Genomic DNA, 25456 nt, shown 5'->3' with positions numbered 1-25456 from the left:
GAAGCAACTTAAATGTCCATCAATGGTAGGTTAGTTAAATAAATTATGTTACATCTGCAGCCCTAAAAACAGATCGAAATGTACTCATGTCCATAATAATATGAAGTTAGGGGGCTGAGCACAGTGGCTTATGCCTGTAATCCTAGCACTCTGGGAGGCAGAGGCAGGCAGATTGCTCAAGGTCAGGAGTTCAAAACCAGCCTGAGCAAGAGCGAGACCCCGTCTCTACTATAAATAGAAAGAAATTAATTGGCCAACTAATATATGTAGAAAAAATTAGCCAGGCATGGTGGCGCATGCCTGTAGTCCCAGCTACTTGGGAGGCTGAGGCAGGAGGATTGCTTGAGCCCAGGAGTTTGAGGTTGCTGTGAGGTAGGCTGACACCACGGCACTCATTGTAGCCTGGGCAACAAAGTGAGACTCTGTCTCAAAAAAAACCAATAATAATAATATTAAGTTAAAATAAATCAAGTTGCAGAATAATATGTATGTACATATATCAAATATTTGATTTATTAAACTATACACACCTATGCACATACATGCACACATACACACACACTTTACTCATAGAAAAAATATTTTAAAATAGACACTTCTGTGGAGAGGATGGAGGTAGGTTTTACTTTATACTTCATATATTTTGTATTGTTTAAATCTATTTTACTCACAACAATATGTATTACATTTGTTATTTTTAAAAATAGGGAAAAGATGCTTAAGAACTACTCCCAAACTAAAATTTCTAATGACTAACAACTTTATTATTATTATTATTTGTCATTGTGTTATTTAAATATTCCTGTGACATCTCCAACTATAGTGAATACTTGTTTATTAAACCCAAGTAGGGTTCGTGTTTTTCAGCAAATGTTCCCCAAAAGCCTTGTTCTCATGAATATATAAATATATATATAATTCATGAGTAAATAGATTTATTGAGATTTGTAACCTAGCAATATGCTCATTAAAATTTATTTTTTAAAGGTCGTAATCCTTCGATAGACCATAAATACCAATTTATTAGTCAAAAGCTGAAGCTAGACACGTTGTAATTGCTCATATTTATTCATATATTGCCCCCCTTTTCCCAGATGTCATACAGCCAAGATCAAAGTAAGAGAAATTCTATGGTGTTACAGCTCCTTCTGTGATGAGGCAGGCGGTAACTGCAGCTGGTAGCCTGATTTCCCCAGGTGGCTGATCACCACCAGCAACTCCTTTCAAAGGAAGCTTCTGAGACATTATAATATGTAACGTAACCTACTGGGGGCCACAGACTCCCTCTAGATAGTCCTACATGGTGTGGGGGTAAAAAGAGCATGGGCTTCACAGTCAGACAAATCTTTGTTCAAACCCTAGCTCTGCTACTTTTTTTTTTTTTCGAGACAGAGTCTCACTCTCTTTCCTGGGCTAGAGTGCTGTAGAATCAGCCTGGCTCACAGCAACCTCAAACTCTTGGGCTCAAGCAATCCTCCTGCCTCAGCCTCCCAAGTAGCTGGGACTACAGGCATGCGCCACCATGCCTGGCTAATTTTATATATATATTTCTTTTTAGTTGTCCAACTAATTTCTTTCTATTTTTAGTAGAGATGGGGTCTCACTCCCGCCCAGGCTGGTCTCGAACTCCTGAGCTCAAATGATCCGCACATCTCAGCCTCCTAGAGTGCTAGGATTACAGGTGTGAGCAACGCCCCTGGCCTGTTTCCTCTTCTATAAAATGCCTGGCACGCGGTAAGAACCTAGTAAAAAGCAGCAATTATTGTATTATATTAGAATGTGAGAGAAATTATAGACTCTGTCCATAGGAAAGAAATTCACCTTCCATTTTTAGGGTGTTGTGTATAATTTCAAGGGCTTTGCCAACTCTTTCAAGGCCATTCTGGCCCTCAGATTAGGAACCACTGATTTAAGATTTGGAAAGAACACTTGAAGAGACCTGAATAGTAGACAGAACATTAACATTTCCTACCCTTTTTGCTTGATTGTCATTTTAACTTGTGTTTTCTTTTGTTGGTTTGGTGTGTTAGATTATTTGTGTATCATGCCCACCAGGACTCTATCAGACCAAGAGGATAGACTGTACATTTAAAAAGTGTACAAAAGAGCAAAATAAGTGAGGTTTGTCTAGCATTTTAACACACTAGTTAGAGCTAGCTATTTATCAGCAAAGTGGTAGGAAAGGCCATGGCCATTAGCTGCCCAGATTCAGTTTTCAAAGGCCATCACTAAGCATATGGATTTAATAGGGCCATATTTCTGGTTCCTTAGATCAAAGAAAAAGTTACTTTAAACTTCTTTGGGGAAGCTGTTCGAGCTTAACCTACTAGTCCATAGCTCAGTTTTGTAATCAGAGCCAAGTAGGACTATTCTCTTTTATTTTCAATGCCTCAGAAAAGAGAAAAACCAAATGCCTTCAGGTAGCAGCACAAAGGAATAGCTTTCCTGGTCCTTTGCATTGGTCTGATCTCAAAGAAACAGAAATCCCTTGGAATGTGCTTCTGCCATTAACCCAAACAGCATACAGACTGTTGGTGAAAACATATCCCCGTAGTCTGTGAAAGGCCTCTTAGGCATGGATCGAGCCTCCATTCCCTTCCTAAAAGCCTTTCCCCATATACCCTATAAGGACAGTAAACAATACTCCTCTAAGAATAAATGAACGTTTCGGGAAATAAGAAAAAAATCCTATCTTGATGCTATTATTACTGACTACCCACACTTGAGGATTGCTGCTGGTGGTGGTGGACAGGAGTGGATTTGAAGGGAGAGTGGGATTGTGCAGAGAAAAACAATCTTATATTTCCTTCTTAAAACTAGAGAGAAGGGGAAAAATACATGTGTAATTCCGAGAAGCCAGTTTTCTTACAGGAACTCCATTCCAAATAGTTCTCCAATACCGTCACTGCTCTCACAAGAAAAAATGAGTTGATTTATAAATACCATTCCTCACTAAAAGGAACCAGAACTCCTTGGTAAAATGGCTGATTCTTGGGCTGAGCAGAAAAAGTACAAGATGAGCCTGGAACATCTTGTTGTACCAGAAAGTAAGGAAATGCACAAAAATGATAGCAACGTATCAAAAGGACATAGGAGCCAGATTGAAGGGCTTTCACTGTCCAATTCTGGGCCAATTTGAGCATCAAAATAAATGATAGTGATAATTGTAATCCATTTAATAAAATGAGTTAATGCTCATATAATAAAAACGTGAATGAATGAATGAATGTGGAAGAAGAGAAAGATCTTCCTTACAATAAAATGCCAACTAAAAAATGTACAAAAAGATGGAGTTTTGTTTTGTTTTGAGACAGAGTCTCACTCTGTTGCCCAGGCTAGAGTGCCATGGCATCAGCCTAGCTCACAGCAACCTTAAACTCCTGGGCTCAAGCAATCCTCCTGCCTCAGCCTCTGGAGTAGCTGAGACTACAGGCATGTGCCACAACGCCTGGCTAATTTTTTGTATATATTTTTAGTTGTCCAGCTAATTTCGTTCTATTTTTAGTAGAGATGGGATCTCACTCTTGCTCAGGCTGGTTTCGAACTCCTGAACTCAAACAATCCACCTGCCTCGGCCTCCCAGAGTGCTAGGATTAAAGGCATGAGCCACCACGCCCAGCCAAGATGGAGTTTTTAAAATAATCATTTTGCAACTATGATAGTAATTAGTGAATCAGGTAAGAATCATGAGTAGATAGATGTAAAACTATTGGGTGGAAATTTGATAAGAAGAGGATAGTTACATAGGCTCCAAAAATCTCCCCAGAAATTAATTAATAATTACAAAGGAAAAAATACTAACTTTACTGTGAAGAAATCTGACAGACATCACCAGAATCAGATGATCAAAGTTATCATCATGAGTAATGAGACAAATTGGCACCATGTGTCTACTGACGTGATGCACTGAGACTACAACATCACTTCTGTGATATTCTTACCAAAAATGCATAGCCTGAATCTAATCATGAGGAAATATTACACAAACCCAAATTGAAGGACGTTCTACAAAATAGCTGGACTGTATTCTATTAATAAAATTGTCAAGGTCATGAAAGACAAGGAAAGACTGATAATGTATTCCAGATTAGAGTCAAAAGAGACATGACAACTAAGTGCAATGTGTGATTCTGAATTGGACCCTCAGCCAAGCAAAAAATAATCATAAAGGAAATTATTAGGATAATTGGCTAAATTTGAATGTAAACTGTGAATTAGATTTTAGTATTATATCCATATTAAATTTTCTGATTTTGATTACTGTAGTATGGTTAAGTAAGAGAATTTCTTGTTCTTGGGAAATACACACCAAGATATTTCAAGGTAATGAGGAAACATGCCTGCAACTTACTCTCAAATGATTCAGAAACAAATAAATTGTATGCTTGTGTGTGTGCATGTGTGTGTATGTGTGTGTGTGTGTAGGGAGGGGGAGAAGAAGAGAAAGATTTAGATAGAAGGATAAAGCATATGGGAAAGTGTTAACCCACTGTTGAATCTGGGTAAAGAGTGTATGAGGTCTTTTATCCTATTCTTCCAATATTTCTCTAAGTTTGAAATTATACCGAAACAAGAGATAAAAAAGAACAGCATTTGCTCTACATTAAAAAGTAGATAAAACCATGGCAACCTTGGGCCACTGGGAGGAAGACAGAGCCTTGGTCTAGGAGTGGATTATTTGCAGCAGTGAGCAAAGGAATACTGCATCAACGTTATCCTTGCTAGGGAGGAAAATTCGTAAGTTACTCACAGCAGCGCAGCCTCTTGTCAACAGTTGGGATGATTTTGTTGACGAGCCAAACGTCTTCTTCCCAACTAACTACATTTCCATCTAAACACTTCATAAACTCCTCATTTTCCAGGATGTGGTCCCAGAGTTGAAAGTAGTACAAGCTGCCGGGAAAGCTAGGTACCATGCTTTTAACCTGGCTGTCCCCATTCTTGAGAAAGTGCCCTAGGACCAAAGTCCCATTAGGTGTCAGGTTTTGTGGTTGATCGGTTACTACCAGTATCCTTTCTTTATTCAGGAAGATCTCTAATCTGCCCTTCACACCATCCCATATCAAGCATACTGTATGCCATTGAAATGGAGTCAGGTGATAATGGATATAAAAGGTCTTGCCCAAGTTGTATAGTATTAGCTGCTGATGGTCTCCTGCAAGTCCAAGGTCTATGTTTTCTCTTCCCAGGAGGGTGTTATTAGCAATATAGGAGAAGGCGGTCCAATATCTTGAGTTGTTATCCATGAATGCCAGGTCAATGCATGCTGTGAATCGGCTGAGTTCAGGAATGGTGTTATTTAGGCTTACATATGTGTCACCTCTTTCATAAAAATCCAGCTTTTTTCCTTTTAGTGAAAGCATATCTGTCCCAATTTGGAGAAAGGGGAAGAGAAAACAAATGAAATTTCAGTTAAAATTTTTTTAATCATCTTCTTTGGCAATACAGTCGAATCCAGATTATACAATATAATTATGAGTCAATACTGGTGCAAATAAGCAAAAATAGTAATATACAAAAATCATCTCTATTTGACATTGACATGTGATTTTTTTTGGCAGAAGACTTTCTTCCTAATTATATTTTGCCTGGGCTATTATGCAAAGTTAAATTAGTGTTCCCGGAGCACACACCAGTTGGGCAGTTTGGAGAGGCAGTTAGAAGTGTGTGGCTAGTCGGGGGGAAGAGGCCAAAGAAAAGGCAGCTTGGAATTCAAATTTGCTGCACATAATCCTCACTCATATAATCAAAAGAGAACTATTTCTGCCCACCTAACTGCCTTATTATATTCATGGGGCAACAGCAATTTGTTTCTCCAATGCCTTTTCCTGAGCCAAATTACCTGATTTATTCTGTCTCTGGAGAGTGCTTCTCACTGAAAGGCACTGACAAAGGCCTGAAGGATGACCGGCTGGACAATACTGTGGGGCTTCTGTTTGTACTCTGGAATGGAAGCGATGGCACTGCCCTGAGTGCATCCTTCTTTCCATCCCCTCACTAAGGGGGCCGCAGTGGCTTTAAGGCTCTCTAGATGGCCCTGGACCCAGTTACCACCATGCTCTGGAGTCAGACAGCCTGGGTTAAAATCCCAGCTCTGACACTCATCAGCTGTGTAACTTTGAACAAGTAACTTAAGCTCCCGATGCCTCAACATTTGCTTCACTGAAATGACGATTCGGAGCCACGGTGTTGCAGGTCTGTCCATCTCTAGGGGCCACCATTCACATTAATCGATGCCAGATAATAGCCCCTACCTAATGGCCTTACACAATTATTTGAAGATTAAGCGAGATGATGTATGGAAAGCCCTGTTCAACATTGCTGAAGGACGTGTCCAGTGGTACAGTCTTTTGGCAGGCAATTTGGCAGTATCTATGAAAATTAAAATTGGGTATGTCCTTTGTCTCATAGAAAGCTACTGATGAATGGTGATATTATCACCACTACAAACTCCCAGGCCACTAGGCAAATATCTGAGGATTGCCTACCATCGACCTAGTCCAGTCTCAGTACAGCCTGCGCCAAACCAAAAAGAGCTTCATGGCAGAATGGAATTGTAACCTCTCCCTGAATTAGAGTTGTAATGTTGGGACCACTACTCTAAAACGGTGACAGGCTTAGCAGCACACTACAGAGGCTGGCAGAAAGTAACTCCTTCTCTGCTTCTGGGAGATTCTCCCAAATGAAAGCTTCCAGATATTCTCTGGCCATACACTATTCTCTCCCTCCATTCCTCTACTGAACATCCTCCAATAGCAAACAAGCACATGTATATGCCTCCCCACACACACACTCGCCTGTACACACACGCACACCCATGCGCGGGAACTCATACTGTCCACTTGCCAGGAAGTATTTCTGAACCATCCATTGGTGGATGATCAAATGCTTATTTGTATCCCTGGTTTATGTGATTACATTATCTTATCATCTTTTATGTGGCTAATAAATCAAGAGTTAATCCCACAAGATGATAATTGCTATGAAACTGGTCTCAATTATTGTTCATTAACATTGCTTTTCTGTTCAGCCCTCCAAAATGACGTCAAATACAACATTTAAGGCCTGGTTTTATGGTGAGCATAAATCTCCAGGGCTTGCTTGTCCCTTAAAAGAGACTATATCATAATCTCATATAGTCTACAGGGGCCTCTCCTCTCTGCAGTATACTAATTTAAAACCAGTAGCCAAAGGATAGGAAAGAGCAATTTACAAAAGCAGAACTATAAAGGCCAATAATATAAAAAGATGCCACCTCACTATTTTTTAAGTGCAAATTAAAACAATAATGAGATGCCATCTCGCCTACTATATTAATAAAAGTTTAAAAGATTGAGAATACCCAGCATTGGCAAGCCTGTGGGGAAATGACTCATACGCTGTTGGTGGGAGTGCCAATTAAGTAGTGATTTTAAAGGGCAATTTGCCAATATCTACAACAATTTTAATTGTGTGTATATTTTTGACCCAGAAATTCCATTTCTATCAATTTATTTTACACAAATGTATACACAAAGATGTGAGTACCAGGATATTTATTGCAGCATTGTTTGTAATCAAGACCAATTGAAAACCCTGTATGTCTAACAGTGACTAGTTAGGAAAATTGCTACATCTATACAATGAAATATTAAAATAGGCCAGGCACCGTGGCTCATGCCTGTAATCCTAGCACTCTGGGAGGCCGAGGTGGGAGGATCGCTCAAGGTCAGGAGTTTGAAACTAGCCTGAGCAAGAACGAGACCCCATCTCTACTATAAATAGAAAGAAATTAATTGGACAGCTAAAAATATATTTTAAAAATTAGCCAGGCATGGTGGCACGTGCCTGTAGCCCCAGCTACTTGGGAGGCTGAGGCAAGAGGATTACTTGAGCCCAGGAGTTTGAAGTTGCTGTGAGCTAGGCTGTTGCCACGGCAATCTAGCCCAGGCAACAGAGTGAGACTTTGTCTCAAAAAATAAAATAAAATAAAATAAAATAAAATAAAATAAAATAAAATAAAATAAAATAAAATAAAATAAACAAGGAAGGCCTATACAGTCATGGAGAAATTTTCAAGGCTTCATATTATGTGAAAAGGGAGTTATATACATGCAGGTGTAGTATTTTCCTATTAGAAATAAAAGAAAAATATATGTGGTAGCATAAGCATATAAAAAATCTAGAAGACACATCAAACCATTACAAATGATTACCTTTAGGTGTGAGATTTAGGGGGATTTTTACTTTCATGCTACTTGTTCTAGTAATATTTGCACGTTTTAAACAATCATATATTATTATAATCAGAAAAATAGCAGTGGATGGATGGATAGATAGATAGATAGACAGACAGACAGAACCACTTGTGGTCTTACTTGAGATTCTGCAGATGAGAGGTAAATTCTGCTTAAACATGAGCAGAAGGCTGGGCGCAGTGGCTCATGCCTGTAATCCTGGCACTCTGGGAGGCTGAGGTGGGAGGATTGCTTGAGCTCAGGAGTTCTAGACCAGCCTGAGCAAGAGCGAGACCCCGTCTCTACTAAAAATAGAAAGAAATTAGCTGGACAACTAAAAATATATAGAAAAAATTAGCCTGGCATGGTGGTGCATGCCTGTGGTCCCAGTTACTAGGGAAGCTGAGGCAGAAGGATTGCTTGAGCCCAAGAGTTTGAGGTTGCCGTGAGCTAGGCTGATGTCACTGCACTTGAGCCTAGGCAACAGAGTGAGACTCTGTGTCAAAAAAAAAAAAAGTGTGAGCATAAGTGTGTTGTAGTGGAGTCCAAAAGACCAGATTTGGCCAGATTTGAGTCCCAGATTTGTTTCTTACTAGGCAATGAATGCAGGTGAACGCTCTCAGGACAGTAGCTGGCATATAGTGAGCACTATAAAAATGTTGCATAAATAACTCACATCACTTCTCTGTGCCTCATTCTTCCATGGTAAGATAGGAATAATTACCTACCTCGAAGGGCCATTATAAAAGATAATGCAATAATGACTAACATTTAGGTTATGTATGTGAGAATGTGTATAAACTGTGAAGTTTTCATGTAAATGGCTGCTGCGATGTTTGCCAAGGTCACTATTAAAAGCCTCTTTCTTCCTCCACAAACTCTTTTGCACCCTCATACATGTAAGCACATCTGCCCAGAGCCCTACTACAGCCTCTGGGCCCCCAGCAGGGCTCTGAGGAGGCTGGGCTATGACAAGGCACAGAGGGGCTCTGCCCTTCTGTTTGGCTACGCAAGCAGTGTTCTCTGCCGGGTCTCTCAAGGGCTGCCTTGAAAGACCACTTGTGTCCTTGCATATGATTTTGCTATCCATTGCAGATGTCTGCTTGGATGCTGCCATCTGTTCCCTGGCAATTTTCAAGTCTAAATTGCCTGATTGCTCCCCTGAAGCATGTTCTTTCTTCATCTGACTCCTCTGTGTCTCTTCATCTCTAGCCCGTTTGCTTTTATTTTGAATTACATTTATTATTTTCCTTACTTTAAAAAAATAGGTATTTTTCTGTTATAAAAGTGATACTATGCATGTCTTTTTAAAGAAAAAGTGGAAATTATTAGGAAGTAAAAAGATTAAAACAAAATCAGCCAGAGGGTCTTGCCATGCAAAGATAAACACCACTAACATTTTGGTATATTTCTTCTGACTTTCTTTCTGTGCACAGGTTGCGTTTGTTTCCATGAGGCTGAGATCATATTGTATGGAAAATCTGGCCCCTTGCTTTTCTCATTTAACATATAACATTTTCCATGTTAGGAAAAGTTCACCATAAACCTCATTTAAATGGCTATGTTACTGACTCAGGAGCACCAAGCACCATTTTATTTGTACTAGAAAATTTCACATAAGGTAAAATTTACCATTTTAAAGTATACAATTCAGTGACATTTAGCATATTCACAATGGTGTGTAACCATAACCATTATCTATTTCTAGAATATTTTCATCACCCCAAAAGGAAACCTTGTACCCATTAAGAAGTCATTCTCCATTTGCCCCTCTCCCCAGTCCCTGGCAATCTGCTTTCTATCTCTGGATTTGCCTATTCTGGACATTTTATATAAATAGAATCAGATAATATGTGGCCTTTTGTGTCTGGCTTCTTTCATTTAGCATAATGATCATCTATATGGTAGCATGCATCAGTACTTCATTTCTTTCCATGGCTGAATAATATCCCATTGTGTGGATATACTACATTTTATGTATTATTTAATGGGTTAATGGACATTTTGGTTGTTTCTATTTTTTGGCTGTTATGAATAGTACTGCTCTGAATGTTCATGCCATTCATTTTGTTTGAACACATGTTTTCATTTCTTTGGGGTATATACATAAAAGTGAAATTGCTAGGGCATATAATAATTCTATGTTTAACTTATTGAGTAACAGTCAAACTGTTTTCTACAATGGCTGTGCCATTTTACATTTCAGCAACGTATGAGGGTTCCAATTTCTCTACATCTTTGCCAACACTTGTTGTTTTCCATTTCTTGTTATCATTATTATTATTATTATAGCTATCCTAAAGGTTGTGGAGTGGTATCTTATTGTGGTTTTGATTTGCATTTCCCTAATGACTAATGACATTGAGCGTTTTCTCATATGTTTGTTGGCCATTTGCATAGCTTCTTTGGGAAGTATCTATTCAAGTTTTTTGCCCATTTTTAACTGGGTTGTTTGTCTTTTTGTTGTTGAGTTGTAAGCATTTTTTAATATATTCTGGATACTAGAACCTTAACAGATATATGACCTACAAATATTTTCTCCCATTCTGTATTGTCTTTTCACTTTCCTGATAGTGTCTTTTGATGCACAAAAGTTTTTATTTTTAATGCAATCCAATTTATCTATTTTTTCTTTTGTTCCTTGTGCTTTGGTATCATTTCTAAGAATCTATTGCCAAATCTAAGGTCATGAAAATTTCCTCTTATGCTTTCCTCTAAGAGTATCATAGTTTTAGCTCTTATACTTAAGTCCTTTATCCATCTTGAGTTAGTTTGGTATATGGTGTGAGATGGCAGGGTCCAACTTTCTTGGCACATAGTAGGCCTTTTGCAACTGTTTACTGAATAATGGACATTTTGGTTGTTTCTATTTTTTGGCTGTTATGAATGGTTGTGCCCTGTGTTAGGACACTGAGTTAAAGGCTCATGGGTGGACAGGTGGAGGGCTGTCCTCTGTGCAAATACATGAGGGATGCGGGTCAAGCATCTGGCATAGAATGAGAAGTTCTGAACTGCAAACTTGCGCCCTGCCTTCTGCTTTAGGGAATTTTTGGCAAAAGATCAGTGCAGAGTTCTCTGTCCCTACCAGAATCATTTAAAAAGTCAACAAGTGAAAGATTTAGAAGTGTAAAAGACAGATAATCTGAATTTTTTTTTTCTTAGCAAAGTCCCTTTTTTTCTACTAAAAACAGTATTAAATAACCAGCAGGCATATTCTGTACTGCTTTTTCTGTCCTTTGTTGGCAAAGTTTCTCTGTAAAACATTAAAGTCTTTCAAAGGTTGGGGAACTGAGATTCCACATGCACTGTCCTGCACCATCTCAGGAAGAGTGCACCAATGAGGTTCTTCCATGGTCAGGCATTGTGGGTGTGATCTGGTCACTGCTTCTCCCCCACAAGGTAACTCGCATTCCTCTTCTTAATCCTGATCCAGAAAGCCTGACAGAGCATCAGTGTCTATGTTATTATAGTTTGCTCAAGCTACCATAACAACATATGATAAACTGAGTGGCTTACAAAACTTTATCGTGTCACAGTTTTGGAGGCTAGAAGTCTGGGGTCAAGGTGTTGGCGGGTTGGTTCCTTCTGAGGGCTGTGAGTGAGAAATCTAGAAATCTGCTGCATGCTTCTCTCCAAGTTTCTAGGAGATTTTAGCAATACTTGGTGTACCTTGACCTGTAAACCCATGACCCCAATATCTGCCTTCATCTTTGCATGGCATTCCCGTGTGTATGTCTATGTCCAAATTTCCTCTTTTTATAAAGACACCATTTGTATTGGACTAGGGGTCCACAGTACTGCAGTATGACCTCATCTTAAGTAATTACATTCGCAATAACCCCATTTCCAAATAAGATCACATTCTGAGGTATCAAGGGTTAGGACTTCAACATATGAATTTTGGGAAGACACGGTTCAACTCATAATACTGTGTAAGGCCAAGGCCTAGCTTACCGCCTGGCAATACCATCAGAGAAGGGAGAGGAGACAGAACAGATTTGGGGAAAAGTGCCCACCAGAGGCATTATTGTCTTTGTTTATACTTCAACAGCAGTCCCCAATCTTTTTGGCACCAGGGACTGACTTCATGGAAGACAATTGTCCCACAGACAACATGGGGTGGGGGACAGTGGTGGAGGCAGAGCTGAGGTGAGGACACTTGGCCTTGTTTTCCTAACAGGTCACGGGCTGGGGTTGAGGACCTCAGCTAGAGAATCCGGCCATTCTAGGGGTGAACACTGCAAAGGGCACTCCATGACTGCCTCGGCTGGGAAATGTCACCACTCACTCATCAAAGGTGGGGTGAGCAGATACTCATTTACATATTATATGAAGCCTTTACCTGAGCAAAGAGTCATCTGGATCTTAGTATCACAAATCCTTGCAAATCAATATTCTGGAGCACTGAAAATCTTTGTAGAAGAGGTTCTGGTCTAGCAGCCCCACCGCTGTCTAAGTAGATAGAATAGATAGGTGCACAACACTGGGGAGCTCCATTACCCACATCACCATGGCTGTACTGTGAACAACCACAGAGAGCCAGAGTTACTATCTGCCACCCACTGCCCACACTTCCCACTGGTCTCATGAGTAACGAGGCTAATCCTTAGACAAACCATATCTGCCATATACAGAAGCATCTAACCCTGAGCCTCATTTCTGTCACAAGTCACAGAGCTATCCAGCACATCCCCTCCTCTAGTACCCAGGCTGCTGACCCCATGTGTGGCCTGTCAAGAATTCTTCTTGGAACAGGAGGCAGCAGAATTACCCTCACATGGGTAATGTGATTGTTCCTTCAAATCTTGGATTCAAGGCCCCTGTTTCACCCAACAAAATGGATGCCCTTACTCATAAAGCCAGAAGCCCCTTGAAAATTGCACTTAATAGCAATGATTATTGAGCACCTACCATGTGTCAGTGTTAGAGTGACTATAACACAAAAGGTCCCTGGCCTTGTCAGTGTACATTCCAGACAAAGGCGTAGTCAATAAACAAGTAAAGAAGACCATTCTTCTAAGCAAAGTATTGCAAGAATGGAAAAACAAACACTACATGTACTCAGTGTTCGAGTGGAACTGATTGATCAACACTCATGTGCACATATGGTAGTAAAATTCAGTGGAAACCAAGCAGGTGGAAGGGGGTAGGAGGGGACAGGTAAATTCACACCTAACGGGTACAATGCACACTATCTTGGTGATGGGCACACTTATAACTTTGGCACAAATGGCACAAAAGCAATTCATGTAACCAAAACATTTGTGCCCCTATAAATCTCGGAAATAAAGAAAAAAATTACGAATTACAAAAAGTGCTCCAAAGGAAATTAACAGACTGATGAGCTAGGTAATGGCAAAATCAGGGATGAGGAGAATGGGAATTTCTACATTAGATAGGATGGTTAAGAAAGGTTTCTCTAGGCCAGGCGCGGTGGCTCACGCCTGTAATCCTAGCACTCTGGGAGGCCGAGGTGGGCGGATTGCTCGAGGTCAGGAGTTCAAAACCAGCCTGAGCAAGAGCAAGACCCCATCTCTACTATAAATAGAAAGAAATCAATTGGCCAACTAATATATATAGAAAAAAATTAGCCAGGCATGGTGGTGCATGCTTGTAGTCCCAGCTACTCGGGAGGCTGAGGCAGGAGGATTTCTTGAGCCCAGGAGATTGAGGTTGCTGTGAGCTAGGCTGACATCACGGCACTCACTCTAGACTGGGCAACAGAGTGAGACTCTAAAAAAAAAAAAAAGAAAGAAAAAAAAGAAAGGTTTCTCTAAAGAAGAATCATTTTAGCTTAGTCCTAAAGGATGAAAAAAGAGCCAAGGTTACAGAAATTTGGAGTAAGAGGGACCCAGACATGGGTAATAGCATGTGCAAAAGCCTTCTGGTGGGACCACACTTGGCATGGTCAAGGAATAGCAGGAAACATATGTGTCTGGAGTGGAAGGAGAGAGAGGAAGCGTGGTAGGAAATGAGGCCCAAGAAGCAGTGGGAGATTAGGTTGTGTAGTGCTTTCTAAGTGTCATTAAACACTTTGAATTGTATTCTAATTATGATGGTAACTTACTGGCAAGTTTTTAGTAAGACAGTGGCATGATCTAACTTGATATATGAAAGCATCACTCTGGCTGCTGTGTTGAGAGTAGACTGTAGCAGAGCAAGACTAGAAGCAGAAAGACTAGTTAGGAGGCTATTAAAGTCATCTGAGAGAAGGTGGTGGTGGCTTGGACCATGGTAGAAACAGTAGAGATGGGAAGAGGAGAAGGAAGAGGAGGAAGAGGAGGAGGAGGAGGAGAAGGAGAAACAGCAGCAAGAAAGAAAATAAACTTACCAGATTTGGGATATATTTTAGAGATGGCATGAACTGAACTCAATAGATTAGATATGGAAAGTGAGAGAAAGGGAAGAATGCAACATGGCCACTAGATTTGGGTAATATTGTGTGTGGAAAAAACATTTCCATAAGAGGAAATACTGCAGATTATTATTATTTTTTTTTTTGAGACAGAGTCTCACTTTGTTGCCCAGACTAGAGTGAGTGCCGTGGCATCAGCCTAGCTCACAGCAACCTCAAACTCCTGGGCTCACGCAATCCTGCTGCATCAGCCTCCCGAGTAGCTGGGACTACAGGCATGCGCCACCATGCCCGGCTAATTTTTTCTATATATATTAGTTGGCCAATTAATTTCTTTCTATTTATAGTAGAGACGGGGTCTCGGTCTTGCTCAGGCTGGTTTCGAACTCCTGACCTCGAGCAATCCGCCCGCCTCGGCCTCCCAGAGTGCTAAGATTACAGGCGTGAGCCACCGCACCTGGCCAATACTGCAGATTATTAACTAGCGGTGGAATTAATAGGCCCTCTAGTTCCCTACCAAGATCTCTATGTTGTGATGTCAATGGCTCCGATAAGCCTTGGACTGCTACACTAACCCAAAAGTGCCTACATAATAAAAATCCAAACCAAGGATCTTAGAACCCTATCCATATCTGGGAAATGAAGAACATGAAAAAAAAAAAAAACAGCATTTTAGACCTACTCTTCAGCCCATGAAATTCCCCATCAATATTTTCACTGTTGGCCGGGCGCGGTGGCTCACGCCTGTAATCCTAGCTCTTGGGAGGCCGAGGCGGGCGGATTGCTCAAGGTCAGGAGTTCAAAACCAGCCTGAGCAAGAGCGAGACCCCGTCTCTACTATAAATAGAAAGAAATTAATTGGCCAACTGATATATATATAAAAAATTAGCCGGGCATGGTGGCGCATGCCTGTAGTCCCAGCTACTCGGGAGGCTGAGGCAGAAGGATCGCTCGAGCCCAGGAGTTTGAGGTTGCTGTGAGCTAGGCTGACGCCACGGCACTCACTCTAGCCTGGGCAACAAGTGAGACTCTGTCTCAAAAAAAAAAAAAAATATTTTCACTGTTGATTAAGAATACTACTACAACTTACTGGCCTAAAACAGAGTATAAGGATTGGTCACCCATTTAAATGACATGCTCCGTCACTCAAAAATCAAGCTATTTTATGACTCTTTCTCATCTGTCCTATGCTGGCTACAAAAGCACCATGGCTGTGCCAAGTCAAGGAAATATGTATCTGAGAAAATTAAAAAGAAAAAAAAATGTATGCTTCAGAGTCTAGAAGGTATAATTGGCTGGGCCAAAAGTTCTGAATAGTGTCAGACAAAATGTTCTTGCACATTAAAGAATGCTCAATATCATCATTCATAGGGAAACGCAAATCAAAATCACAGTGAGGTATCACTTCACACCCACTAGGATGGCTATAACCAAAAAAACAGACAATAACAAGCATTGGTGAGGATGTGGAGAAATTGGGACCCTCAAACACTGCTAGTGGGCTAGGTGCGATGGCTCACCCTTGTAATCTGAGCAGTCTGGGAGGCCAAGATGGGAGGATTGCTTGGGGTCAGGAGTTCGAGACGAGCCTGAGTAAGAGCGAGACCTCGTCTCTACTAAAAATAGAAAAATTAGCCAGGTGTTCATGGTGTGCACCTATAGTCTCAGCTACTTAGGAGGCTGAGGCAGGAGGATCACTTGAGCCCAGGAGTTTGAGGTTGCTGTGAGCTAGGCTGACGCCACGGCACTCTACTCAGGGCAACAAGTGAGACTCTTTCCCCCCCAAAAAAACAAACTTGTACTCAAATGTTCAAAACAACTCAAATGTCTATCAACTAATGAATGAAATAAAATGAGGCTTATCCATACAATTGAATATTGTTTAGTAATAAAAAGAAATGAACTGCTGATAATATGGTACACGTGGATGAACCTTGGAAACATTATCTTAAGTGAAAGAAGCCAGACACAAAAGGCCACACATTATATGATTCCATTTATAAGAAATGTCCAGAATAGGTAAATCCATAGAAACAGAAAGTAGATTAGTGATTCCCAAGGGCTGGAGTGTTCAGAGAGGAATAAAGAGTATGGAGTTTCTTTTTGGGGTGATGAAAATGTTGTGGAATTAGATAGTGGTGATGGTTGCACAACTGTGTAAATATACCAAAAACTATTGAATTGTATACTTTAAATGGATGAATTTTATGGTGTGTAAATTATATTTCAAGTAAGCGGTTTAAAGTAAATGTCTTTTCACAAACGGCCAGTACCCACAACCTTCTATAACAGCAGTGTCCAATAAAACTTTCTGTGATGATAGAAATGTGTTTTGTTTTTGTTTTTGTTTTTTTTGAGACAGAGTCTCACTTTGTTACCCAGGCTAGAATGAGTGCCATGGCGTCAGCCTAGCTCACAGCAACCTCAAACTCCTGGGCTCAAGCGATTCTGCTGCCTCAGCCTCCTGAGTAGCTGGGACTACAGGCATGCGCCACCATGCCCGGCTAATTTTTTTCTATATATATTAGTTGGCCAATTAATTTCTTTCTGTTTATAGTAGAGACAGGGTCTCACTCTTGCTCAGGCTGGTTTCGAACTCCTGACCTTGAGCAATCCGCCCGCCTCGGCCTCCCAGAGAGCTAGGATTACAGGCGTGAGCCACCGCGCCCGGCCTCAGAGTCTCACTCTTGCTCAGGCTGGTTTCGAACTCCTGACCTTGAGCAATCCGCCCGCCTCGGCCTCCCAGAGAGCTAGGATTACAGGCGTGAGCCACCGCGCCCGGCCTCAGAGTCTCACTCTTGCTCAGGCTGGTTTCGAACTCCTGACCTTGAGCGATCCGCCTGCCTCGGCCTCCCAGAGTGCCAGGGTTATAGGCATGAGCAACCATGCCCAGCCCACCTGTAAGTATTGAGTGCTTAAAATGTAGCTTGTGTCACTGAGTACTGAATTTTAATTAATTAAAACTTAGCCATATGTTGCAAGTAATTACCATATTTGACAGCTCAACTCTAGAGTGTATACAGAAATTTAGAGTTTCTACTCAAAGTTTATCCTCCACTTTTGCTTTCATACTAAATGGGTTTCTCAAGAAAAGATGGAGCTTTTCCTGAACCCTGGCTACACAAACACCTGTCAGATGAAGAGCTTCTTTACCTTTATACTCCTACTGCATCCTGACTGACACTGACCTAGTTGGTCTCTATAGTATAAGGATTCATTTTCTGACATGGCTTTGCTGCCCTCCTGTCTCAAAAGGATTCTTGGTCAGGTTGTCTCTGCAAATGTGAGAACTTTTCAAGAAAGTTGATTCCAGCTCAGATTGACTATCCAATATAGGAGCAAATGGTACTCACTGTAGAGGCTGGCTGCCTTCAGCACCCTTTGATCATGTGTCACAAAACTCCAGCCTCCCACCTCAAGAATGTTCCAGAACAACATGTTACACTCTTTCACCCAGCAAAGCCTGTCCTACTCCACTTGGCATGTGAGGGGTGTGTGTGTGTGTGTGTGTGTGTGTGTGTGTGTGTGTGTGCGTGTGTGTGTGTGCGCGCGCATGTCACGGGAGAGACTTTAGAACAACTATTCTAGCCCTATGTCTTTAACCCAAATCTACCCATCTACCCACCATGCAGTCATTACATAGCCAATAGCCAGCACCAGTAAGAGGAGGGAGCAGGTTATGGACTGAATGTTTATAGCACCCCCACACATCAAATTCCTGTGTTGAATCTCTAAACCCCAATGTGATAGTATTGAGAGGTGTGGCCTTCAGGAGGCAATTGAACTTACATGAAGTCATGAAAGTAGAGGCCCCATGATGGGATCAGTGCCCCTATAGAAGAGAAAGAAAACAGAGTTCTCTCTCTCAGCCATGTGAAGATGCAGGGAGAAGGTGGCCATCTGCAAGCTAGGAAGAAAGCCCTCACCAGGAACAGAAGCATCTGGCATCTTGTTCTTGGACTTCCAGCCTTCAGAACTGTAATAAATCCTTGTTCTTTAAGCCACCCAGTCTACAGTATTTTGTTTTGGTAACCTGAGTAGAGTAAGACAGAGCACCAGGAAACCAAGTCCTACTTGCAGTCTAAGTCCCAGGCCCTCTTCTCTCATTTATACTTTATTCCGTAACTCCTGCTCCATTCTGCATCTATCCAGCTCCTGACATCAGTCTTCACCCCTTCTTGCTGGCCCTGCTTGCACCCCCTTGGACTTTAATACAGAGTTTGTTTCTCCTTCCTGACCCTTCATATACTTCTATGGACACAATTTTGCTCTTCACTGTCTCCATCCAGTCAGAGCATCTCTGAGTCACCCTCTGTTTGATCTGACCTTAAGCTGTCCCCCACAGTGATCCTCACAGTTGAAAGGCCAATGACTCATCTGGAGCCTGAAGGAGACTGTACCTTAGTTATACTATTATTTCAAGGACAGAGTATTTTTTTTCCAGGAAGAAAGTGATGAATTTCTCACCAATCAAAGAACAATTATATCTAATTGTTTGATAATATAAAAAATCATTGCCATGACTCATGAATTTGATACTTAAACAGTCTGGAAAATCTTGTGGCTTTTTTAAAATACCCTCTGTGGGTTTAAAATTTGCACATCTATCATAATTGTCACTGACCGATGACATTCCTCATAAAACCCATCTAAACTTTTCAGTACACTCTTCCACTTTTTATTCCAGGGCTATACTAGACTTTTTCTTATTTGTTTGTTTCTTTCTTTTTCTTTATTTCAGAATTTTATGGTGGTACACACATTTTGGTTACATAATTTGCTTTTATACAGTTTGAGTCAATGTTATAAGTGTGCCCTTAACCCAAATAGTGTGCATTGTACCTGTTAGGTGTGAATTTACCAATCCCCTCCTCCCCCGCCCACATACTTGATTTCCCTTGAGTTTTACTTCCATATGTGCACATAAGTATTGCTATATTAGTTCTAATTTAGTATTGAGTACATGTGGTGTTTGTTTCTCCATTCTTGTGATACTTCACTAAGAAGATCGAATGTTTATACTAGACTCTTATATCCCTCTGTTCCTAGATTACTCTATTCCATGCCCCATGACCCTTCACAAAAACCCACTAGAGTTTGTGTCATGTAAACCACCACCATACAGGTGTTCAAAGTTTTATAGTTTTAAATTGCACTAATTTATTAAATCAGCACATATGTGTTGAGTGTCTAACCTATGTGTCAAGACCTGTGTTTGGATGCTTTGGATAAAGAAATGGAGAAAATAGAGTTTCTTGCCTTTGAGGAAACAAGCTGAGGAAAGATAAATCAACATCTTAGCAGGTAGGCAAGGCCAAGTGACAGAGCTGCCACTGTGCCCCATGGGCCCCATTTCAACCTTTATTATAACAAACATGGTTTCCCGTCAGACCCTGCATGTGGCAAGAAGCCAGTCAGTGTTCGTTATTCATAGTGATGATGATTTGATATTTTTTGAGAAGATTAACTCTCAAATCTAAGGACTGTTCAAATTAAACCCCAAGTCAATTTCATTAGGAATTGTCACTCACTAGCATTTGTGACCTTTTGGCTAAAGACTAATGTGCTGAATGAGCAATGCTAGCAACTGAGTTTACTTAATATGGACAAGATTGCAGTTTTCCAAGACAATCTTCTCCTAAGTCCCCAAATTATCAGCTGCTTCAATGAATGGTTTTATCTATTCACTGCAAAATAGAAACAAAGAATCTATCTCCATTCCTGTCACAGAGTCTAGGCAAGATCTGGGCCCTTCCAGAAGATATGCCTGTCTGTCATTGTGCATCAGTTACTAGCTGTTGGCATACCTCAGTTTCCCCATCTGTATTCTATGATCATTACTGTATACATATAATGGAGACAGAAAAATGTTATTACAATGCTCCAGGGAGCTTTAAATAAAGCACTATGGATGAGAAGAAACAGTCCAAAAGAAAACCAAATCTTCTGTTAAGTGTGCATTAGCCTCCAAATGGCATTTCAGAGTTGCATTAAGAAATGTCAAAAGCAGTAGTTCAAACTACTGCCTGCTTGAGGCCAGTTCTCCATCGGTCATGCCTAATACTGAATGAATGGACTCATTTGCTGAAGCTCCAGCTTGTACTACAGCCATATTGACCAAAAGGAGGCCATTGAGGGGCAGCCCAGCAAATCTCCACTGGTAGTATTTTTCAAATGGTTTACTTCTATAACCTACTGTATATGAGACATTGGAAGAGATAATAAGAATACATTTCCTTACCTGAGAGAAAGATAAAACTCGACATGAGAAACAATCCATAAAGCCTCTGATATATGATGTGTTCTTTCATTGTCTAAATCTGTATTCAAAAAGTCAGAAATATACCCAGCTCAGAGTCAGAACGAACAATTTCTAAGTATATGTTACCACACTTCTCCTTCTCATCCCACGTAAGGTTTTGTCCCATTGCTTAAAGTCATGTCAGCCAACCCCAAGATAGGCACTTACCTGAGTTATCCAGCCTGGTTGAGCCCTCACTGATTGATTTATCTGTATAGTCACTCAATAAATTGTATTGACTCCCTACTATGTGAAGACGCTGTGTTACCCACTGGGAATACAGTGCTAAGAAGACAAGATGGGTTTCTGCCTTCATGGGACAAAGTTATCCCAGTAGAAAAGACGCTAAGGCATAATTATAAAATATGATGCATTCAACCCTAATGCACACAACTTCAACCCAACTACTTGCAGTTTTAATGGTCCTAAATTTTTTGAAGAAACACAATGCAAGAAGACCTTACTGCCAAATGTAACTCATCAAATCATTCCTATTTTTAAAGCAGATCTGTTTAGAAAAACCTAACCACCATTTCATTACATTCACACAGCTTCTCTCCTTAATTAATTGTAACTAAAGCTTCTTATTTGGGAAACACACTGAAAACTCCCCTTCTTTCCAAACAAAAATGATGTTAAATGGCAAATCCTACAGAAACATATTACAGAAAATTGGCAGTAGGGCGCTGATGGGCATTTTCTGATTTTAAATAAAACATACTTGTCAATGATTTACTACTGATTTAAACATTTCCTTTTCTATAGGATAATGCAATATAGTGTATCTCTTTCCACTTGTAAGTGGGATTTGGAGTGAATAGACTCACTTTACATTTAATGTAAGAGAAGCCAATCAGGAAATCAAATGAATCTTGGTCTTGCTATGAGCGTCAGCCATTAATCAGGCTCTTCATATTTACCAAGTGTTCTACTGCCATTCTCATTAGAATAATAAGGGAATTTGTATGACTTGGATGGATTTTCTAAACTATGAACTTAGAAGTAAGGGGGTGTCTAAATCTTTTATGACTTTCAAGATGAAATGCAGCTTAAATTTATAGTGCTGTAAGAGTACTAGACTGAGAATCAGTAACTGGCTGTGAGACCATACATATTTCTGTTCCTTAATTTCCATGGGCCTCAGTTTCCTTATCTGTAAAAAATAGAGATAATAATCTGCCTATTTCCCAGAGCTGCTCTAGAAGAGGATCAAATGAGATGATATTTCGAAGGCAATTTTCAAAGTATAAAGTGAATATGATTGGATATGATTGCTATCTATGAAATGGAATTTTCAGCAGCAAACAATCCAATTTATATTTTTCTTCCATTTCCTCTAAACTTTTATAACAATTCCAAGGTATGTTTCAGAAACTTACCTGGCACCCAATAAATAAATCATGGGGCATTCACATGAGAGAATATTATGCAGCCATTAAAAGGAACAAGGTAAATCTATATGTCAGGCATGAAAGGTTGGTTGGGAAGAGGGAGGAGGCTTGAGTACTTTTTCTTTATATACTATACCATGATGTACAGCTTGATTCTTTTACAATGATAATACATTACTTATATAATTTTTTAAATTGAAGGAAAGGAGAAAGGAAAGAAAGGAGGGAGAGAGGAAGGGAGGAAGGACAGGAAGGAAGCATGGGAGTTAAGTTTCCTTCATACCCCTACAATTCTATGCTATTGGATTATTTTACAATGAGCATGCATTACTTTCATAATTTTGAAAAAAATTGAAAGTAAGAAGTAAAGGAGGTTGAGAAAGAGGTAGAAAGAAAAAGGGTGGAAAGTAAGGACTTGTATCTTATACCTCATACAATTACATGCAATTTGGTTCTTTTATGATGAGTGTTGGTCACTTTTATAATTTTTAAAAAGTTAAAGAAAGAACGGAGGAAAGGAGAAAAGGAGGAAAGGATGGAAAGGAAGGGAAAGAAGGAAGGGAGGGAGAGATGAAGAAAGGAAGAGAGACACTTACCTGAGAAGTGGACTCCTTTAACTTCCCACCTCTAAATGACCAGATCTGGTCTCTAAATCCCTATCCTATGTTTGATGTGAAATAGAAGGAGCAGAAAACAAGAGACTCATCATCTGCTGGCCATGCTCGGTCACCTTCTTTTCTGGATCAAACCAGCCTCTCTGCTCTTAGCTTTATGGGGCTTATTGACTCAGGTAGATCCTCTTTTTGTGGCTTACAGCACGTCACGGGGCTGCTCTCCCGAGCATAAAATCAGCATGAGCAAAGTTCTCAGGTTATTACACACCTGCAATAACCCATTAATTTGATGGTTCTTTCCCAGTTTTCAGTAAGGTTTATCTTCAGTTCCTACTTAATTATTACTTTAATTAAATTGGATATATTAAACAGGTACTTGCTCATTTCACTTTATTGAGAAAATGGGGAGTGGGGGTGGGTGTTCAGAACTACAAGCAGAAACCAAAGGCCAAGAAGGCATTAACATGTTCACATCTCACACTGTCTATAAGATGAACCCAGCTGTTTACCCTCATTGGAGATCCATTCTTCAAATTGCGTTGAAAATAAATACATTTACTGAACTGGTTTTATGCTATCCTCAAGAGGGGGATGTAGTTTTGGTCTCAGAAGGTGTCATTACAGACCCTTTGGGGTGATGGAAATATCACCAAATCCCCATCAAGGATTCGGAGGTGGACCTTGTGAGCCTCCATGCTTCACAGATGAAGACCCTGAGGTCTGAACGGTAGAATGACTTGCCCAAAGTCATAAAGCTTGTGAACAGCAAAACAGGAGCTGGAACCAAGGTCTTCTGACTCCCATACCAGTGCATTTTCCTCTCCATCTCATGCTTTAAATTGAAAACTTCAGTCAAATAGGAGGCTGACTCAACCAATCTGTAGGCCAGGATTCTCCACAGCAGAAGAGGGAAGGAGGAGGTATATCAGAATAACCCATGATTCACCCCCTAAGCCCACAAACTTTGATCAGCATAATGAATTAGAGCCCAGCCTTTGCAGAAAGATATACTTGAGTTTGAATCCCAGCTGTGTGACTTAAGGCCAGTTCCCTAACATCTCTGGAGCCCCCAGTGTCCTCATCTGCAAAACATGGATAATGGAACTCATCTCATATTTCTGTGAAGATTATATGACACAATGTGCGTAAACTGCTTCGCCCAGCGCTTGGCACTGGGTTCTTGTGCCATTGCTCCTGTCTAGGACTCCACTCCTTCTCCTTTCTACTAGGCACAGGGCTTAGGTTTTGTGATCTGTCCCCACCCCCCTCCACAGGATCACACAGCTTACAAAAGGATGTGGAGCAATTGCCAAGGAGCATCTCTGCGTTTCCCTGGTATTTGTTTATATTCCACACCATGCCTGCTTGGTCTGCCTTACCCCTAAGCTTTTCCAAACACTAAGCTTTGGAAGGGCAGGAACTCCATGTTATTCAGTCGTTCACACACAGTCTGGCACATAGAGGGCACTCAATCAATATTTCATAGATGAATGACTGCCTTTGCCCCCTAATATAGTATAAGCTTCCTGAAGACAGGGAAACACAGCTCTATTAATTTTTTTGTTTTTGTTTTGTTTCTTTTATTTTTTTTTTATTTTTTTTTTTTTTTGAGACAGAGTATCACTTTGTTGCTCAGGCTAGAGTGAGTGCCGTGGCGTCAGCCTTGCTCACAGCAACCTCAAACTCCTGGGCTCAAGCGATCCTCCTGCCTCAGCCTCCCAAGTAGCTGGGACTACAGGCATGCGCCACCATGCCCAGCTAATTTTTTTTTCTATATATATTAGTTGGCCAATTAATTTCTTTCTATTTATAGTAGAGACGGGGTCTCACTCTTGCTCAGGCTGGTTTTGAACTCCTGACTTCGAGCAATCCGCCCGCCTCGGCCTCCCAGAGTGCTAGGATTACAGGCGTGAGCCACCACGCCCGGCCTGTTTCTTTTATTTTTTGAGACAGAGTCTCGCTTTGTTGCCCAGGCTAGAGTGAGTGTCGTGGTGTCAGCCTAGCTCACAGCAACCTCAAACTCCTGGGCTCAAGCAATCCTTCTGCCTCAGCCTCCCAAGTAGCTGGGACTACGGGCATGCGCCACCATGCCCGGCTAATTTTTTCTATATATATTAGTTGGCCAATTAATTTCTTTCTATTTATAGTAGAGGCGGGGTCTCACTCTTGCTCAGGCTGGTTTCGAACTCCTGACCTCGAGCAATCCGCCCGCCTTGGCCTCCCAGAGTGCTAGGACTACAGGCAAGAGCCACCGCGCCCAGCAGAGCTCTATTATTTTTGTGTCCTGTCCCAGGAGTTAGCACAGTGCCTGACACATAGTAGGTGCTTAATGAATATTTGTTGAATTGAAAAAGGGAATTTAGAGGAGAATATATTCATATATACTTGGCAATGTCATAAAATGTCTCTGGAAGGAGACCCTGGTGAGAATAGTTGCTTCTAGATGGGGAGACAGAGGGGTCTTGGTTGGGAGGGAAACTGAGTTTTCACTGAATATGCTTTTGTACTGTTAGAATCTTAATCATCTGCATGTGTTATATTTTTCCAAGAAAAACACTATTCTGTTAAAAGTCTAATAT

The 25456-nt window shown here is 40.7% G+C and overlaps 1 protein-coding gene across 1 annotated transcript in view; it reads right to left on the bottom strand.

The window, feature by feature from the left end:
• The window catches only part of ADGRG4 (adhesion G protein-coupled receptor G4), a 121267-nt gene extending 100385 nt beyond the window's left edge, over positions 1 to 20882 (bottom strand). The window contains exons 1-2 of the mRNA XM_075999151.1: positions 20813 to 20882; positions 4751 to 5365 (exon numbers count right to left, since the gene is read on the bottom strand). Coding sequence (XP_075855266.1) covers positions 4751 to 5365; positions 20813 to 20882 — 685 coding nt within the window. The remainder of the gene's footprint in view (positions 1 to 4750; positions 5366 to 20812) is intronic.
• Between the last annotated feature and the right edge of the window lie 4574 nt (positions 20883 to 25456).

This window comes from Microcebus murinus, chromosome X, assembly GCF_040939455.1.
Source record: "Microcebus murinus isolate Inina chromosome X, M.murinus_Inina_mat1.0, whole genome shotgun sequence".
In the NCBI taxonomy this organism is placed as follows: domain Eukaryota; kingdom Metazoa; phylum Chordata; class Mammalia; order Primates; family Cheirogaleidae; genus Microcebus; species Microcebus murinus.
The sequence above is the reverse complement of the archived record's forward strand: the minus strand, read 5'-3'. Positions and strand labels throughout refer to the sequence as shown.